This window comes from Rhipicephalus sanguineus, chromosome 10 (assembly GCF_013339695.2).
Source record: "Rhipicephalus sanguineus isolate Rsan-2018 chromosome 10, BIME_Rsan_1.4, whole genome shotgun sequence".
In the NCBI taxonomy this organism is placed as follows: Eukaryota; Metazoa; Arthropoda; class Arachnida; order Ixodida; family Ixodidae; genus Rhipicephalus; species Rhipicephalus sanguineus.
Window position 1 is genome coordinate 85812921 of NC_051185.1, and position 20461 is coordinate 85833381.

Consider the following 20461-nt stretch of genomic DNA (forward strand, 5'->3'; position numbering starts at 1 on the left):
GCTGATGCTGCCATTCAGAATGAGCATGAATTTTGTGTACAAGAAAGCTACTTTTTCTTGACTTATGGGAAGAGGGTGGACAAGGATGCAAACCATTATCATGCAGCGATTAATCGAAAGCAAATATTTTTGTTGTGAAATAATAGCTGAGATTGCACTACTGAAACCAATGCAACAGCACTTCAAGTATGTGGAAGAGATGCCATAGATGGCCCTTTTAAGAACGCATTTTCCAGCAGTTTTAGATGCCTTGTTAAATAATATGCACATCGCTTGTTTGCTACGCAGGCAGCTACGAACAAGGCTCGCAAGCTCCTAGCGACAGTGGAGTGCTTTAAAGAGTGGAATGAGGAGAAAACAGATGCAGTGGCGCGCCATGTTGGTAGCCATGGGGTGAGTGGTTATTAGATTGGTAAGATGTTAAATTTTGAATCCTGTGCATCATCTATGAAGTTCCAAAATTTATTTACCACGCTGCCAGTCTTGTATCAAGATCATAGCAGATGCAAATATGATTGCACACATATGTGACTTGTTGGTGGCACCACCTAGCCTGTGATAACGAGATAAAGTGAAGTAGGTCAGAGGCGGGCCCCAGTAAGTTCATTGCCAACAAGCACAGCTGCTCATTTCGTTTCTCGCCAGGTATGCACCGAGAATTCAACACACACGCATACGTACATGTTTTATGTAAAAATGTACAATGGTTACCAAAATCTAAAGCATGAACTACACTATGAACAGTATGTACAACTGGTTTCCAATATTGAATTTCAAGGAACAGGTTCATTGTGCATATTGACAACATTAGCATAAGTAGTATTGTTCATTTTACACTTCACTATGAATTATTACAATGTTAGTAAAGCAGAGAAAGAAAACGAAAGTAAATATTGCTTAAAGTGTTCACAATTACAGCCAAATAAAGCTATTTCTTCCTACCTAGTTATTTAAATCTTCTAAGTACACTCGCAGACAACACAAAGGAAAAATACTGAAAGGCAACATTACACTTGGTTAGTGTATACGGCTGGTTATAACAAGCTTTGCAAGATTCGGAGAAGCTAACTTAGACACACAAGCATGTTTCTAGTCGGTTGCATAGTATTAGGCAGAGAAGTTTCAGACAAGCTCAATAGGCTAGTAGTGGTAAAGTCTCAAGTCCTGTTTGTGTTAGTAGAAGAGTAGGTGAATCACTGCGCTGGTATTTTCTGTGTGACTGCCTTTCTAGGAATGCTTTGCAGCTTATAGGTGTTAGTTTTAGCGTGGTCCCTGAGTACTTTTTACTGGTCATGAAACTCCCGCGAAAGTTTCATTAGGGACAAATGTGGCCACCAGAGGCGCCACCGTAAGCAGAAGGGCATTGATCTGCCGCGCTTGGTAGGGCAGTGCACGTTTGCGGAAGCGCTTGCCGTCAAATACACTTCTTCAATAAGGTACGCATTTGGGCTGGTTGGTTCATGATTAACTGTAGAAACAGCGCTAAAAGACGGGACGAACGAGGACAGTGTCCTTTCCTCGTTCGTCCCGTCTTTTAGCGCTGTTTCTACATATTTTCCTTCTCCGTGTTCTAGCTAACAAATGATAGCAGTGATTAGTATTGTCAATACGGTACATGATGCGTGTTGTCAAATTGCCCAAGTCATTGATTGCTGGCAGTGTTTTGACTGAGAGTGTCTGGTCAAGTGGCGTGTGTTCGTGACGTTCCCACACTTCTCTATTCCTGCATAGTCGCTTTCGGGCTTAAACCGAACACTGTGACTGGTTCTAGATGACTGACAGGTTAACATATTTTGTGCTAGAGGTCGCGGAGTAGCTGTGCTCTGGTTGCACGTAATGCTCATTTTCGGACCAATTGTCAGTTTATTCCATAGGGCATCACGAAGCTCCAAATAGAAGTTCGCGTGCCAGAAACAAGCCTGTATATCAGGCTAACTTGGCATTAATAGCTTTGAAGAACCTCCTGAGATATCCTTAGTGAAACATAGCTTTAAAAAGCAACAGCGCAGATTGAGATGCCACAAAACGGAGAGGGATGCTCGTGTTTTCCTTTTCTTTCTTTGTTGTCATAATTTGCGTTTTTGATTTCGAGGATTAAAAATAATAATGAGGTGACACTACTGTGAACTGCTCTTGCTAGATATAGGCACTACGTACGATCTTCAAGCGAAAGGTTTTGATTTTACGCATGCAGATTTCACAACACTGCCAAGTTGTAATATGCATGGCTCTTTTTTTTATCCATTCCCATATACTGTCAAAATGACCACGAGTTCTAAGTTGGCGTTGCAGTTAGCCACCCTGATCCTTGTATGTAAACACCAGCGCAAAGCGAAATCAACCCGGTGCTTCCATAAACCCAGTTATTCAAGTTAAACTGATCAATTATACATAACTGCATTGCTCTTTTTGAACCTTTCTAGAAATTTTCTCGATTCAGCGACAACACCAGCAAACAGCACTATCAAAGTAAAACAAAATATTGTATTTTAGCCCATGGCGTCACTTTTTGTTTTCTATCATTGTAAAGCAAACGCACACACTCCGAACACCGCACTTCGCGTAAACCTGCAAACACACTCACACACACTACACACACAATCTAGGCACTGCATTTTCCAGTGGCGTAGCCAGCGGGAGGGGGGACACCGGGCCCGTGCACCCCCCGAAATTTTTTTTTGCAATGGCATACAGAGCTCAAAATGACACTCGATCAGATTTGCCTGCCAGACCCCCGCTTCAGATCAAGGAGCCCCCCCCCCCCCCCCCCGACAAAATATTCCACCAGTCTCGGTCGATCTCGAGGCAATGAAACGACGCTTCCATTCACTGTGCACACGTCCGCACGTACAATGTCACTTGCATCAAAATGTTTTTTGCACAGGCGAACGTACTTGGGGTCGAAAAAAAATCGGAGTGTCTCCTGTCGCGGGTTTGCACGTTTCCACCTGTCGTGTTGTTATGCGTCGGCTGGTAAACAGAACAGGGAGACTTTTTCGACGATGCCTTTGCATCCCGAGTGACAGCCCGGCATACAGCATGTGTTGGGCATCGCTGTCACTACGAGGGGACCGCGAAAAGAAAAAGGGTGCAACCAGCACAAACTACAGAGACCTTTGCACAAACACCACCACTCCATGCCCACTCTCCGCTAATGGTGGCCAGCAGCAGCCGGCTTCCTCGTCCCCCTTCTAGCGACGCCAGCGCCGCGACGCGGAAAGTGTCGGTGGTGTATGCAGCTCTCCCGTTGTGTTACGCGGGAGTTTCATGACAAGTAAAAGTATCGAGGGACCATGGTTTTAGTTAATGTGAGCCACCGAGCATTAGCACGCAACTTACAAATGTGGTGCAAGTTAGATGTTTCGCATTACCAGCCGCAGACACCTCTTGAGAAGCGTTTTCATAGAACAAAAGGTACTATATGGTGTCTAGTTACATTCGGACGTTAATGCTAAATGAAGATGCTTTCACTTCTGACAAACTGCGCAAACAAGAAAATTGGGGCAGCTATGCACTGGTGGTGCGAACACTGAGGAAACAGTGGCCTTCCCTTCCTCCTGGCCCTCATTTTTTTCTCTTGGTGCTAATTATAGTGCGCACCATAATTAGCAGTCAGAATAAGATTGTGCATATTAATATCCTTCCTTGTTCAATTGTGTGCTGCTTCCGAGGTAAAAAAAAAAGGTTGCATGCTAAGAACGGCACCGCCTTCACGGCGACTAGCGGAACATGTCGAGCCGTGGGAGATGTGTGCGGAGAGCACGCGCCCAGAGCAAATCACTGCGCACAGACATGAAGTGCTTTTGCACTCACCTCCCACTTTTTGCAGCATGTGTTGTGTGTACACGACTCCATAATCGCCACAAATTGAAAATTTTGATTATAAATGTTTGACGGCATTTTCCGCGTTAGCCTTCCATGATCTTACACTCTGACCGCTGAGGCTTCCTTTATGCTAAAGAAAAGAGGCACTGTAAAAATTAGTTGTCGGACCCTTTAAAGAGGTTGCTGTTACATAAGTGTGTAAGGATAAAGCGATGAGTACTCTTTTTTTTGCTTGTTTGTCATTCAAACTGTTTAGTTTGTGTTGAATGGTCATTTGCCAGTTATTGCCCCGCCACGGTGCTCTAGTGGTTATGGCGCTCGACTGCTGACCTGAAGGTCATGGGATCGAATCCCGGCCACGGCGACTGCATTTTTGATGGAGACGAAGATGTTTGAGCCTCGTGTACTTCAATTTAGGTGCATGTTAAAAAACCCCAGGTGGTCGAAATTTCGGGAGCCTTGCACTACGGCGTGTCTCATAATCGCATCGTAGTTTTGGGACGTTAAACCCCAGATAATATTATTAATATTATTATTACTATTATTATTATTATTAATATTTGCCAGTTATTGCACTATTCACTAATTCTTGCTGATGTGTTATTGAACACAATGGGATCCTGATGATTATTCTTATATTATGCAATTGTTCACAAAGTGTGCTAATAATGTTGATAAAAAATAAAAATAACAGTTCACTTATTATTGAATAGGCAGAAAAACAGATTGCGTGTTTACAATGATGATGAATGGTGATTGGTGAGGTAAGCTTTTTTCCAGTTTGGGGTCTATTGCCTATGACAGCTGTAATTTGGCAGTTTAGTATGGCACATACAATCAAATGCTTTGCTAAGACCTAGCAAGAGTATGTCAGTTGATGATTACCAATACCTAAAGAAAGATGGTGTACCATGATCTCACTTTGTGTTCTTTGCAGTATTGTTTAGCTCTCGCATGTTGCTCTTCTTTTTTTATTCTTTTCCTCTGCTGCATCCAATAAAAATCTTTTTTGATGCCATTCTTGACATCTGTTGTAGGAATGCGGATCATCTTGGTACTGGTGGGATGTGAGTGTATTTTGGGTGTAATAATGAACTACTTGTTTTTAGGCCCATTTTTGTTTGTTGCTTGAGACATGTCAGCATCGCTGTAGTCTTCATAAAGAATGCCTGACACGTTGTTTGCCCCCAGGGCACGTTATGGTGTTGTGTCAAAGAGGTGGCAAAATTACCCATGGAATACTTATCTTTGCAGCTGGAGGTGGAGGAAAAGCGAGGTTCAAGTTTCACGCTGCGTGTCAAGGACCTTGAGAGAGCCAAGGAACTGGTCAAGAGCCACAACGGGGAAGGCAAGATTCACTTGAGCAATAAGAGTGAGATATGCCTAATTTTTAACACATTTTAATGGCTTTTAGTCTGAACAAAGGAGCTAGCAATGATTGCGCTGGCTTGAGATCTCTTTTGTTAGTGTTGTGGGTTGTTTATGTATTCAAGAGACTGTTAATTTAACGGGGATTCAGTAGAACCTTGTTAATTTGCTCCCATTATGTCGAATCCCGCTATAAGGAATACCGCTACAGTAAAACCTCGTTAATTCGGATCTCAAGGGAGTGAAAATGATGTCCGAATTATCTGAATGCCAAATTAACGAATGCATAACAAAAATGGACTTCTTCGATTCCTTTGTCACATACCTTTATTTTGAGATGTAGTCTGTGATGCTTGTTTGTTTTTTTGTGGACAGTTGGGTGGCAAGGACTAGTTTGCGGGCATGTGACGAACCCTCTAGCACAAGAGTATTGCCTGGGACATCGTTACAACACTCCTCTAGAACGACGAGAGCGTCCGTGGCTTCTTTTGCGGTGTGACGCACCGGGCGTAGTTGATCGCATTGTTCTTTGCTGGACGCCTCATCCGTCTCACCGAGGGTAGCCCTGATGATCGAGTCATCGTTCAATTGACCGGCGAAGACAATGCCGTCATCAGTTGTAACGTAATCTGCAAGCTCCACTTCGGAGGGAAGCAGGCCAAGGAACACCATATTGTCGGAGGCCTTGTTTCTTTGTTATCGACACTGCCGAAACGCCGATTTGTCAGAATGCACCGAAGACGGGGAAAAAAAACGCAACCGACGCCTGCAGTTGCGCACGCTATCCGTCTGAGGTCTTGTTTCTTTGTTATCCGTTCTCCGCCGAAGACAGGATGATGATTATGATGCCTGCTCCAAAAAACCACCTTGCGTCCCCTTTCATCAGATTTCGAAAACAAATGCGATCTTCCTTGGCCTCCGCGATCGGCATCAACAGCGCACCATTGCTATGCCGTTGCTGCCGGAGCCCATCTCGGAGACCATAAGTTTGCACATGTGCGGCAAAGAAAATGCAGTGCGATAAATATTATGGCCTCCGAGACACAGTTTTAGTTTCGCCGTCTTTGGCTTGCCTCCAGTCCAAATTAACCAGTGCGCATGCAATTTTGCGTTGAATTGGCGAATGTTTGTTGCCATAGGGATATGAACATTTTTGAACGGAAAGTGTGGGAATGACGAATTATCCGAATTCTTGAATTAACGGGGGCCGAATTGATGAGATTCTACTAAGCTTGTGCGAATAGTAAATTTTAGGTCCGAAGCGAATTGTGATTTGGTCGAAGCGAATTCGAATAGTTCATATCACATATTATAAAGAAAAATGAGCATATCTGTCATGACCCAACTAACCAGCGCAATACAGTGGAACTTCGATTATACGACTTTCAGGGGACCGCGCAAAATCGTCGTGTAATCCGGGCGTCGTATAAACGAAAAACCGAGAATATAGGCAGTGACGGTCATTGTTGCCCCACAACAGCGGGCACATAATGCCTAAGAAAGTCCGCGGCACAAACCTACGCTGCTCCGAGGAACGTAGAATAAATTAATTGAAAAAATGACAACCACGCATTTTATCGGAGATGTGAACGAACCTTTATTTCTCACATGTTAAAAAAATATGTGATTTTCTTCTGAGAGTTTGCCCAGCCACGACGCATCAGCTTTCTTTCGATAGCTGCAACATCTGGCAGCAAGTCGCCGATCTCGTCGCGTGCGCAAGCGAACCGCCGAATGAATTTCTCGAGGCAGTACAATGTAATTTTTTTTTCAATATACTATTGCTTCTGTGGTTCGTTAAAATAATTGTACAGGGCACTCTAAAAGTGATCGCATTTTTTGTGCCAAACTTCATGCTACGGGACAATTTTTGCTGGCGTTTTAAAACAAAACCAGCCATTCGTGACATCTGTTGTAGGAATGGCGATCATCTTAGTCGTTGGGTGTTTGTGTATTTTGGGTGTAATAATGAACTACTTGTTTTTACGCCATTTTTGTTTGTTCCTTGAGACATGTCAGCATCCCTGTAGTCTTCATAAAGAATGCCTGGCATGTTGTTTGCCGCTAGGGCACCTTATGGTATTGTGTAAAAGAGATGGCAAAATTACTCATGGAATACACATCTTTGCAGCTGGAGGTGGACAGTAAGCAGGGCCATGAGTTCTCTGTGAAGGTCAAGGACCTTAACGCGGCCAAAAGTTTTGTCGAAGGACACAAGCCGAGTGGAGCCAGTGTCTCGACCAGAGACAAAAGTGAGACATGCCCACTTTTTAAGACATTTTGATGCCTTTTTGTCTGAACAAAGGAGCTAGGACAGATTGCGCTGGCTTGGGATCTCTTTTGTTAGTGTTCTGGGTTGTTGTGTATGTATTCAAGAGACTGTTAATTCAACGGGCATTCAGTCTAACCTTGTTAGTTTGGCTCCCAGTAATATGGATACGCCGTCTGGTCACTTCAAACATGTGCAGGGTCAATCATTCTACACCTCATTAGTATTCAGCCGGTAAAACTGGAATGTTTATTCTACTGCACGAGGGAAATGCCCATTACCGTATACAGTCGCCGACCGTTTATTCGGATTCGGCAGGGTCCGACGAAAAGTCAGAATAATCGGGAGTCCGAAAAAAGAGGATTAACCGGAAAAAAGCACCTTTATTGGCGCAGCGGCCGGAAAAAACTTGTCAATGTGCGTCTGTACACGTCCGCGCTTATGCGCGTCCTCGTGGTGAAGCGCGCTGCCAACGATTATGAAGACCCCTCTTTCAGCGAAGCAGCTTCTATTCTATTGGAAAAGATAATTGCGTCGACTTTGCCAGCCCACGTATCTTCAGCGTGCACGGGCGTCATGTGAATACATAGTGGAAATGTGCTTGTCGTCTCAAATTAACCTCGGCGATCAAACACAGACATGTACAAACCCAACAAACAAGAAAGACCCCAGGAAAGGTGCCAAGCCATAGAAGTGCAAAAAACGCATTTTTCAAAATCAGCAGGGTCATTTTAGAATGGGATGTGTGTTTTAAACTTTCGAAGACAATCTTTGCTCAAGATGACTTTTGGCTGGTGAGGCCGCTTAGTTTTGAGATATCTCTGGAACCGTTCATCCGATTTCTATCAGTCTTTTTTTATTTTGTACCCGAATGCCTTTCTCGAGGCAACACAATGTAAATTGTTTTCAATATATTGCTGCTCTGATTCATTAAAATTAATTTCAGAGGGCATTCTAAAGCTGAGAGAATTTTTTGTGCCAACGTACATTCTACGGGACAATTTTTGCTGGCGTTTAAAAAAGCCACATAACATGAAATACTAAAACCACGTGATTTCACTCACCTGGCACAGTATTGCAGCTCTCCCATCCATAATCCAAACGAAGCATCTCTGTGCACAGACCATGGCGAAATAAGCGGCTCTAGGCGTTGGCGTCACAGCACGTCGCAATTTTGATGGCCGCACGCAGCTAGCAAGCATAATCGTTCCTGATAAGCGGTAGGTTGACAGGTCCAAGTACACGGTCGTTTCACTCAAATATTGGTTGAGAGCGCTCCAGTGCGGTAAGCTTGTTGATTGGCGGGATTGATTTGGGGTTGATTGGCGGAACATGAGAGAGGCATTTGCCCTGTATTGCGTGCAGTCGGGCTGCTGATGATTATGACGACGATATGCTCCCTAAAGTAGTAGCTGTAATCGCTAATACTTTCTGTTTCAGTGTTTAATATGTGGCAGAGTTACTGTACAGACAATTCTTAAGATGTGTGCGGGACTGGATAGTCAACTTTTGAACTTTTCCACCGGCCAGTCGTGGTGAAAATTTCAGAGATAGAATATTTTCTTGTTATTAGAACATACAGTCAACGTGCAATTTTTTCGGATTCTCTAAAGACCGCGATATTGTCCGAAAAAACGAGCAGTCAGAAAAAACAAGTTCGTGATTTTTTATTCTGCTCAAGCGTTCAAAGCGCCACAGCCACATGCGAAAGAGTTTAATGCCTCCCAGTACACTTATGAGGCATTTTGGTGCGCGCCAAGGCTCTCGCAAATAAATTCGGTACCTGCCGCGAATCCCGCTTAACTACGTGCTAACCGTTACTTGCAAATTTGCGTCTCGTGATGAGCGCCGCTGATACGAGCAAAGCGCTGAATGGATTACGGCTCTCTCGCTTGAAGCGTTTGGAAACGATGACGCGGAACACAGACAGTGGCGGTCGAGCGGACGACTCGTCCGGCTTTCCGCAGTGCGTGTGTCCACGTAAACACGCACACACACATCACCGAATCTCCGCCGATACGCAGCATTTGCTGTCGTGTGTAGCCTATCGTTTCTAGCTGTGTGCAGCACATCGTCAAATAAGCTGGCGCCGTCACTGTACTGTTGCTGAACCGTAAGCACGCATTTGTAATAAAAGGGTTCGTGATGCCCACTCCGTTCCCGACCGCACGCGGGCGCGGCATTGGCGAACTGGTTTCGTTCGTTCGTAAAGGCGACGCGTCTGTGCTGCGCACTTAGCGGTCTCACACAAAGAGGCAGCACGCATGCAACTGCGCTAGGCCACATGCACTACCGAGCAGTTACCTGAAGATGCTTATCGTAAGGGTTGTCACCGATTAAGTCGTACTGGCGTGCTAGTCACCTGCCGCCATCAAGCCTCCGTGCATTTCCGCACCTTATGCGTAGGGACATCGCCGCACGGCAAGGAGGTTTAAAAAAGCTTCTGGAGTGGAGGTCATCTATACGTGCCCACGCGAGCGGTGAAGCCTGGGAAACCGGTTGGCAGCCATCTTGCTCCAGGCAAGAGGCAGCGCAGCTTGAAGCGCGGGCAGCGTAATTGTGAGCTTCCGCGGGGGCGTTTCAGCATGACAACTGGACAGTTAGTGTCATATATTTGGCCGAATTTTTTTTTGTCGTGCAAGGTTGAAAAAGGCAGTTTTTTACGTCATAATACATGGGCTGAAGCGTGCCTCATAACACGTAGAATTTGCATGCAGCAGTCCCGAAATGAAGCACATGGTGGAGTTAATGAGTGGTACATAAAATTTTATTCATCCCCGGCTTTTATACAATTTTAAAAGAAAAAAAAAGTATATACGATGCGGTTTATACGTGAATCAATAAAGTAACAAATCCCCAATAACTTCAAAATGCATCATAATGAAGACAGTCATGAAACTAGCCGTATGAAACACCCGCGCCCTCAAAATCTGAACTGAGCAAAAGAGAAGATACTAAAGCAGAATAGTTCACCAGTTTGGTGCAGCTCTTGGTTACGCATAATGCAGACAATCCCGAAACTCACCACCTGAAAAACGCGCCCTTAGAAAGCAAACACAGCAAAAGAAGAGATACGAAAGCTGATTAATTGACTGGCTTGCTGCAGCTCTTGTTTACGCTAGTGTACAAATTTTTAAAAATAGCAGTCCTTGTCAGTCGCGTTCTTATTCCGATCTGGGAGTTCTAAATGCGAAGCATTTTTTAGCGAACCTTTGGCTCATTCAGCGTTTCTGTGTACGAATCTATCTACCTAGCCGCCTACGCCTGGAAGCTTGGCCTACGCCTGGAATCTATCTACCTAGCGGCCTACGCCTCCTTAACTTGGTGTAGACGAAAATCGGCACATGAGGGTAAGAGGATTTGACAGATATGACTGTCGGGTCATGACATGAATAACGGGAAAATCCTGTCGCGTACGTCATCAAACCCTTTCCTCCAGAACCGTGTGGCACATAGCCGTTTACCACTGGCCGTGTGGTACGATTATGCGCCACAGGTGATTGAAAGTCTATATCTACCCAGGAACGGTGAGAGCAGACGTTAGTAATTTAAATGCGAGAGCGTTAAAAGAAAAACGACATCGGCAGCGTTGATCCGACGAGTGGAAAGGATAAATATTAGGTTCACAGCAGGAATCGAACCCAAGCATTCTGCGTGGCAATCAAGTATTTTACCACAGAGGCAGTCAGGTATATAGACTGGTTTGGAACAACAGCCTATGCAGGCGTAATGACGGTGCATCGGCATGTGTGGTTGTGGTGCTGCCTATCTAATTTTGCAAGAAAGCAATACACAGTACGTATATACTCCTACGATACAGGCGTCATATCTGATTAACGTCTGTGGTTCCAGTGTTGGCTCCGCTTCTATAGCAGTGTGATAAACCTTACATTTGTATTCCTATGTTTTAACAAGCTTTATTGAAGCATTGCTCGACGCTAGAGGAACACATTTACGAAATTTAGGCATGATATCGCAATCGATGCACCATCAAGTGCACTTAGTTTCGATAATACTGACGTATGTACTTTAACGTGAGGGCTGACGTTACGTTGCACCATAAAGTTGCCCTTCAAACGCCAGTGTTGTCGAAGTGCCTGGTAAGCCCACGATGTGAACACAGCTACTACACCTACAAAACACGTTGATCCACAACGTAACGCTTGTCTCAAAGCCATAAGATACAGCATAGAAGTACTCGCTGACTGCTTCGCATGAAACAGATTCCCACAACGCGTGGGATCTGCCGATTTTTTTTTCGGGTTGATTTCTTTTGAAATGTAGGGAAGCCTGATTTTACAGCGAAAAACTGTTATCAGATCACAACGCAGTGAGGTTGTTGTCCGCCGCCGCCGCCGGTGTCCGATAGCCACTATCGCGCGAAATAAGAAAAACATGAAATAAAAATAGACAGGCTCAGACGGGATTTGAACCCGGGTCCTCTGCGTGGCAGTCGAGTATTTTACCACAGAGCCACACTAGTGGCTAGAACCTTTGCAAAGACATCCTTGCAGGTGTCATGTCGGGCAAGGAATCGCGTTAATAATACTATCTTGGCTTTAACGTCCCAAAACCAGTAGGAATCGCGTTAAATGTGTAATATAGCGTGTCAAAAGAGTGAAATAATGGCCAGGCGTCACACAATGCTAATTGCACAAGGAGTGACCAAGTCGTTAATTGCTGCAAATTCATTACAAAAGGCTTAGCCATAATTCTTCATCGTCATCAGCCACAGGCAGCATCAACGCGCGCGCTCAAGCGACGACCACCAGCGACACACACCATCAAATACAGCAAGAACCCTAAACTTAAGATAACCACGCCCGAGCAGTGGGAGGCTATGCTGCTCAGCGCGTGCCCAGATGACGAACTCTGGGCAGTCCGGCTGGCCGTAGACGCCGCCAAGACCCAGCGTCTGGCCGCCGCCTGAGGAAGGGCGGCTTCGGTAGGGCTAGTCTCCAGGCCCCCGCCTCCCTTGACCCCAGCAAGGACACAAATAAAGTTATGTCTATCTCTCTCTCTCTCTCAAGCGACAACCCACACGTTTTCTGCCTGGAGCAATATGGCGGGCGTCAGCTTCAGCGGCGGTGCGCCGCCTCCACTCCACAAGGTTTTTTTTTGACATCCTTGCCGCACGGTGCCGTGATAGCAGCCCCTTTGAATTTCTGGTCTGCTTCACCCCAGAACAATTCAGCATTGCGGCAAAGCTGCCTTTAAGACTCTGCTACTGTCGCAAACAGACGGACTCGCGTAAGCGCTGGTTCGATCCTACGAGATGATAGACGCGGCAGAGATAGGGTCTTCAATTAATGCCTTTCGGACCCGCAGTTTTGCGGAAAGTCCGAAAAATCGGACGCCGTAGAGTTCCAGCGTCTGAAATTTCGGACGTTCTTTCGGACGTCTATGGGACTGGTGACGGTGCCGCGAAAGCGTCCGAATTTTCGAGCATGTCCGCAAAATCGGGCGTCCGAAAGATCGGCAGTTGAGTGTATTCTAAATTTCAGCAGCCTAGCACAAATGGAAAGAAACTTACAGCTGCTATAGGGATCATTGCAGTATGCCAAAATAGGAAAACTATCAATTCAAATATAATATAAATGTGCTGATTTTTTATAATTTGATGCATTCTAGATGGTTTGTAGTGCAGGATAAGGCCAGTCGTGCATTTGTTATGGCGTTTCTGTAAAGATGTCCTCACTCTAAACGCGAAGGTCATTTTTTGTTCTTGTCACTGCGTGTCAGACATTGGAAACTTTTTTCTGTTAAAAAATACTTGGAGATCAGAAAAATACCTTAATCATGTTCGCCACAATATTGCAGCCTAGAAACGACCTTGTAAGCAGCTATTGGCGAAGCAGTTTGGAAATGATAGTTTCCCCAACGCGCTCGTTTTCTCCATAGGTTCGGCCTTCCTCTTCAACGCGACGCCGTTCAGTGACAATCACATCTATCATCTTGAATTTTTCGCAGCTCTCGGGACGCGAATGCTGCTCGGAACACGTGTTGGTCACAAAAGAGAACACCCGCTGATCGCAATGAACTCGCGGGAGGGTGATTAGATCAGAGGAGTAGCACACAAACACAACAGGAGGAGAGAACATATGTACATACCACTGAGATTTAGGTGCACGTTTAAGAACACCAGGAGACCTCCACTACGGCGTCTCTCGTAATCATATCGTGGTTAAACCCCCAAAATTATTGTATATTGGCGCGAAACCGGCGGTGGATGATAACCTGATACGTTTTCTGCAGTTCGAGCATCTCTTCCAGCGACTCTGCTGTCCCCGAGGTTAAAAATGCGCCTTCTCAATTTATTTGTTTGTCTTCTGGTTCACTGCGCAGACGGTCCTTCGTGACTAAAATGGGCGAAAAACAAACGTTCTAACATGCGCACTCACTTCACGTTCGGCTTCTTTTCGCATTTGCAGCCACGTCTTGAAAAAGAGTTTCACAGATGCCTTCCACAATAAATTCACGCCACCGTCTCGCGAAAAGAATTGGTTTTTAGGAGCTGGCTCGCCAGGTTCTTAAGCTGCGGCAGTGTACCGCGTCGTAAGCGCAACCTTATTTCCATAGGCGACCGCTACAGGCGCAGCTCGCGCAAAAGAGAAGTCTTCTTCCGCTTCTTCTTCGAGCGCCTTGATGATGATATTAACGCAGGCAAAACCAAATTTAATCGATTTCCTCGACCACACGTTCGGCCACAGCTGCAAAGTCTGCGACCGCTTGTGGTTCGACAACAACCTGACCACAATCGCTACTACAAAAACGTGTGACTTCTTTATATGAGAGTGGAGGAATTGTATGGAGCATTCACGGTTTACTCGATTATCTCCGAACCAGCTCCTCAGTCATCATTCACTTCGTGGATATGGCGTGATTTTTATTCTCTTCTGCAGCACAGATAACGACCATACTTTGGTGAGCACCTTCTTTAATAAACCAGCACTCTAAAACGTGGCAGCGGCCCGCTAGGTGCTAGTTCACGCCCCGATAAACCCGAATAAGGTTTTTCCATTCGAATTGTAGTGCTCCCTTAAGGGTAACATGAACACTAATCAATCAAAAAGTAGTCAGAGCCACGGCGCTCTGGCGAAGGATAAGCAAAAGCAAAGCTGCTCCCGGAGGAGGTTGAGGAGAAAGAGCGCAGTTTGGGCAGAGAGTGCATCGTTAATCGCACGGTTAATTGCGCGTAGCCATTCTATTGATTCCATGGCGTAGTTTCATTGATAAAATGTGTGTGGCATACATAGACTTCCTACCACCTTATAAACTCCAAATAACCTTTGATTTGAAATCTGAACGATCACGTTGAACTTTCGCAATATTTTATTGTTAATTTGTAACTAACAGTGCATCGTTTTAACTTTTTTAATCAACTGACATTTTGCAAAACCTACTGATTTTAGGAGGGTTGTGCTATTGACCTCTCTTGAGGTCATCTGGCAGCACTAGAACTTACTCGCGACGCACGCAACGCATGCGCTGTAGTTAGCTGTGAGATACGCTTGTTAGCTGGTTAGCGCCTGTAATAACGCTGTGAAATGTTAACGACCGTTTTTTCGTTTCCCTGTGCCCGAGCCGGACTGTTGGCAGAAGCTGAGTAAGGTCCTGATCGATTCCGGACGTTTCGCGACCCGAGACGCGCGGTTCGAACATGGCTGACCCTTTCCGGCTACATTACCACTCAAGTATCTGGCACCTTGCGAGGTTTCCAGCATGAATTTAGCAGCGCTATATAATGCATGACAGTATGCCACCTCCTCCATGCACCGTGACACCGTGCACTGACGTTGTACCTCAGCGGATAAGGTGACGAGCTTCTCCAGCTCGAGGACTGGGGCTCTGGGTCTCGGCCGCCGGTGCTCTATATCGACTGGGGCGAAATTCAACAAGCGCCCGTGTATTAGGGTTTGTGTGCGCAATACACAATTCTAGCTATTCAAAAGCGATCCGTATTTCCCATCGGCGCGCCTCCCATCTTGCGGTTTCGGCGTGTAAAAAACTCCGGCGTTCTTCCATAATTTGCCTATTTTATGCCATCTGCAGGGCATAAAATGATCGCCAATCCAGGGCATAAAATGATCCCCAATTTGCCCTATCCCCGAGCTGTTTCCATTTCAATTAGATTTTATGCCTGCAAACTTCTCGAATTTGTCACTCCATCTGCCGTCCTCAGCTGAGATTTCATGAAAGCTCTGGTAGCTACATGTATTTGCAGAATCTTTCGTGCTATATACTGCAGCAAATCATTCCAGGTTAGCATCGTGCTAGATTTTTTTTGCCCCACAAGCCTACGAGATGGGTCAATCTCTTTCAGCGGGGAGTCCTTGTTTTTTCTAAGCTCTGCTTTCCACGCTTGCTCTTAGCACGTCTGCAGAACTCCCAAGTTGACACGGCTGATAGCTTGGATATGACATCGCCACCATGAACTCGCACCTTAGCACGGGTCAAGAGGAAAAATCAATGCGGCTAATTGCACGAAAAGCTTAGTCGCAGCACTGCAAATTGCCTGCTGAATCTGAGCCACAAAATCGCCAGAGGCTTTCTGCTCAAAACCACTGAAAGAAAGCTTTCCCCCATGCTATTTTCCTAATGATGATAGTACTTGCATTGCTATCCCACTTCGTGCTAATGCAGTCCAATAGCCTTGTTTTTATTCTTTATTCAAGGTACTTTCTCTGATCTGCTTTTTTAATGTACAGTTATGCGGGACTATGAAATATGACGGAATATATGCTTGATTAGCGATTCCATTGACTGAGTTCTGATGTGATGTTGTTTCGATTTAGCTTTCAAGCATGGCATCAAGTAGCGGCCTGCTAAGTGCAGCAGTGGTTGCATTGCGTACTTCATTTGTGTGTTCTTTATATACAATTTGTTAGGTGTTAATCCATTACGAACATTTCTTCACAATACAGTTGGCAGAATAACCCTCAATATCAGTGTATCGGATGAATTGCCCAAGAGGGGAACTCACTCATGCATATCCGTTGTGATTCAGCGCTCGTGTGTGTGTGTCCATTACCCTCCAAGTCTTGTGCTGTTTTTCGTAACGATCAGCAATGCAACTTTCCGTGGTCAGCAGCAGCTAGATAATATTGGCAGCTCTACAGCGCTCTGTAGCGTTGCGCTCATTCAGTGCCTTGTAATATTCTACACACTTGATGCATGGTGTTTGAATTTGTCGGCTCATGATCGAAAACCTGGGATACCAGCTCACTAAAATCGTACAATATTGTCAAAACCATCTAGGGTCTTTTTATGCGTAAACACCTTCGACAGAAATATCTAGCTGAGTAAATCGGTCCATAGTAAAAGATGACTCTGAGTACATCGTTTGATTTACAAAAAAAAATACTGATTTTAGGGGCAGTCCAGCATTTGCTTCAGGCATGACTACTCCTGAAAGATATTAGCGACAGCATTGTCAAGTAGTTGCATGTGGTCAATTTTATGCTCTTTCTGCGGTGGTCGAGGTCTTTCTGTCGCCGCATTTGACGGTCACGGACATATATGTTCGGCAGTGTTCGTGGGACCGATTGACGTTCACTGCCACGGTTTGTATCCGCCAAGTTTCTTGTCTCTAGGTGGGTTCACCATACAGCGGCATCTGAGCAAGCAACATATGGTTGCGTCCGAAGTAGGCACCCTGAAACCATATGCTGCAGCTACAAAGTATTCTTTAATATTTCGTGTCACCTCGTTTTACTCAGTCGCACTTAGTGCAAAATGCATGCACTAAGCCCAGGTCCTCTCACACCATAGAATTTCCCTCATTTAGAAAGAGGTAACTCTGGTGCTGCAATCGCTCAGCCATCATGGGAATGATGTGTATTACACGGATTTGCCTAATCTTCGTTCTTGCGGCTTCGAACGCACTTGTGGCTTTGTTTATTGCTGTGTTTTGGCGTTCATTTCGCATATAATAATGAACCGTTGTGAACTTCGTGAGCAGATTTGAATTGGTGAGCGCCTGTCACGTCTTCTTGTCTCTTGTGTCCCGTCTTTTTTGCGCTCCGCTTGTATTTTCAGTTGAATTGGTGAGCCTAGAAAGGTTAAAGTGGTGAAGTGTAACTGCTTACTTTTGCTGAACTTCATTTTGCGACAAAGCGGATGCAGGCGACAAGGAGCCATACGGATCCAAAAGAACAAAGTTTAGGCAAATCCGTGTGCTACTCATCATTCCCATGCAGGCTGAAGCGCCAAGTGCTGCAGCTCCCATAGACAGTAGCGGCAGAGTTTCCTCTAGTGTATTTATAGGAAACTATGTCTCACATGGCCTCCCCTAACTTAATCTACTGTGGGTACTCCTGTCTGTTATCGAATGCACTTACGATAGAGCACATCACAATACGCCGACAGCTCTGGAATAAATTCTATTGACAGATAAATATCTTAGTTTAGGAGTATTTTGTGCATAGCCTTCCAACTCGTAATTTTGGCATATCAAATAATGGGCATTTGACGACTGCAATATAGCAGCGCCTCTATAAAATGAACAAATTCTATTTGAAGGGAGGCATGTGGTATATTTATCATTATTACAGGATAGCTTCTTCCGCTTTCGAAATCTCATGCCCTGCTGTTTGTTTCCAAATTAACAGGACACAAGAAAAACACGGGTTCCGGGAATCTACGGATGTAACGAAAGATGCTGGTTTGCTTTGTCTAGTAGTTCGTTGATCCAAGGGCCGTGTATTGTAAAAATTTACTATTTGCTACCACAAGGGCTGGGCAATTGGTCACAATGTACATTCGCTGGAAAACATCACCTTCGAAGTTCTCGACTGAGTTTTTCAAGAACGTGTACCAGTAAGCTCCTTACCAGCATCATCAGTGCACCAGGTGCTGATGCTGCCATTCAGAATGAGCATGAATTTTACAGCGAAAGCTGTTATGAGATCATTTCAGCGGCCGTTTTTGGCGCCGTAGTTGTCCGCCGCTGCCGGTGTCCGTAACCACTATCGCTCGAAATAAGAAAATAAAAGAAATGAGAAAAACATTCCAGGCTGGAACGAGGTTCGAACCTGGGCCCTCTGCATGGGAGCCCAGCATTCAACCTCTGAGCCATGCCGGTACTTGAAACTGCTTTGCCAAAAGGTCCTATACAGGCTTCATGTCGGGAAGGAACCACATTAGCATATGCAATATAGCGTGGTAGAAGAGTAAAATAAGCACCAAGTGTCGCACAACGGGAATTCAGCGACCAGGTGTCACACAATGTGAATTGCGCAACGAGTAGGTTGTTGAATGCTTCCAACCCACTACAAAGGGCTCCGCCATAATGCTTCATCGTCATCAGGCACAGCATCAACAAAGCGCATAATGCCTTACATGCATAAGAATGGAAGCTTGAGCGAGTTGGTATGCGTTCATCTTTGTTGAAACAGCGCTCACTAGACGACGACGAAGTAAAAGAAGGCACAGGACAGTGCACAGGACAGGCACAGGACAGCGCCTGTCCTGTGCCTTCTTTTACTTCGTCGTCGTCTAGTGAGCGCTGTTTCAACAAAGATGCCTTACATGCGTTTAGCAGGTACCACGGCTCTCCGTAGAATGACGAAAAATGGCATAGTGCCTGCTTCTCTACTTCTGAAAAATTATATTGATTTATAGCGGACTGGGTTCCTCGCAAGTGCACTTGTATTGGTTGCCAAGGAAGCCCATGAGCGCATGATCCATTTCCTCGGGATCTCGGTAAAGTTCTTGCCCCCCCCCCCCTCGCGCTCCCACGTCAACGTATGTTATACAGCATGGCGGGAGAGGGAAATAACGACCGGGCGTCACCCAATGCAAACTGGTGGGCCGTTTAAAGCTTTTAACCCATTACGAAGGGCTGAGCCATAATTCTTGATCGTCATCAGTCGTCCCATCAACAAAGTGCACACAATGCCTTACAGACGTGTTGCTGGTGAATCGTTTCTCCGCAGAATGACGAATAATGGCTTAGTAGGTGCTTCCCGACTTCACAAAAATTGTGATTTATGGCGTAGTGGGTACTTGTCTTTGTAGCCCCAAGAGAGCTTACAACCGGAACTAGAAACGCCGCTCTTCCAGCTTTCGCTGTGACTGTGCTGCGGTTTCAGCGCAGGCCTGGCGTTTTTTTGAACAAGTAAGCAACTTTCTCTTGATTTATGGGAAGAGCGTGGAGAAGGAAGCAAACCATTCTCGTGCAGCGATTAATCGAAAGCAAATATTTTTGTTCTGAAATAATAGCTCAGATTGCACTACTGAAACCAATGCAACAGCACTTCAAATACGTGGGAGAGATGCCATAGATGGCTCGTTTAAGAAAGCATTTTCCAGCAGTTTTAGATGCCTCGTAAATAATATGCACATCGCTGGTTTACTACGCAGGGCGCGGGAAGGGACATCCGCATGGTCTCGGGAGAGTTTGACGGAAGGCATGACTGGGACGACACCAAGACGGATGAGCTCTCTAAGGCCATGAGCGGCCATGGCGTGAGTGCTTATTAGATTGGTGACGAGTGAAATGTTGAATCCTGTGCATCATCCATGAAGTTCCAAAATTTATTTCCCACGCTGCCAGCCTTGTATCAAGACCATAGCAGATGCAAATATGATTGCACACTGGTACGTATGTGACTTCTTGGTGGCGCCGCCTAGCCTGTGATAACGAGATAAGTAGGGCAGAGGCGGGCCCCAGTAAGTTCATTGCCAGCAAGCACAGGTGGTCGTTTCGTTTCTTGCCGGGCATGCACCGAGAATTCAACACACGCGTACGTACATGTTTTATGTAAAAATGTACAATGGTTACCAAAATCTAAAGCATGAACTACACTATGAACAGTATGTACAACTGGTTTCCAATATTGAATTTCAAGGAACAGGTTCATTGTGCATATTGACAACATTAGCATAAGTAGTATTGTTCATTTTACACTTCACTATGAATTATTACAATGTTAGAAAAGCCGAGAAAGAAAACAAAAGTAAATATTCCTTAAATTGTTCACAATTACAGCCAAATAA

At 45.3% G+C, this 20461-nt stretch overlaps 1 protein-coding gene across 1 annotated transcript in view; it reads left to right on the forward strand.

Moving 5' to 3' along the window:
- The first annotated feature begins 286 nt into the window (after nt 1-286).
- The window catches only part of LOC119407014 (uncharacterized), a 59657-nt gene continuing 39482 nt past the window's right edge, over nt 287-20461 (forward strand). Inside the window, exon 1 of the mRNA XM_037673835.1 lies at nt 287-393. Within this exon, the coding sequence (XP_037529763.1) occupies nt 347-393 (47 nt within the window). The 5' untranslated portion in view covers nt 287-346. The remainder of the gene's footprint in view (nt 394-20461) is intronic.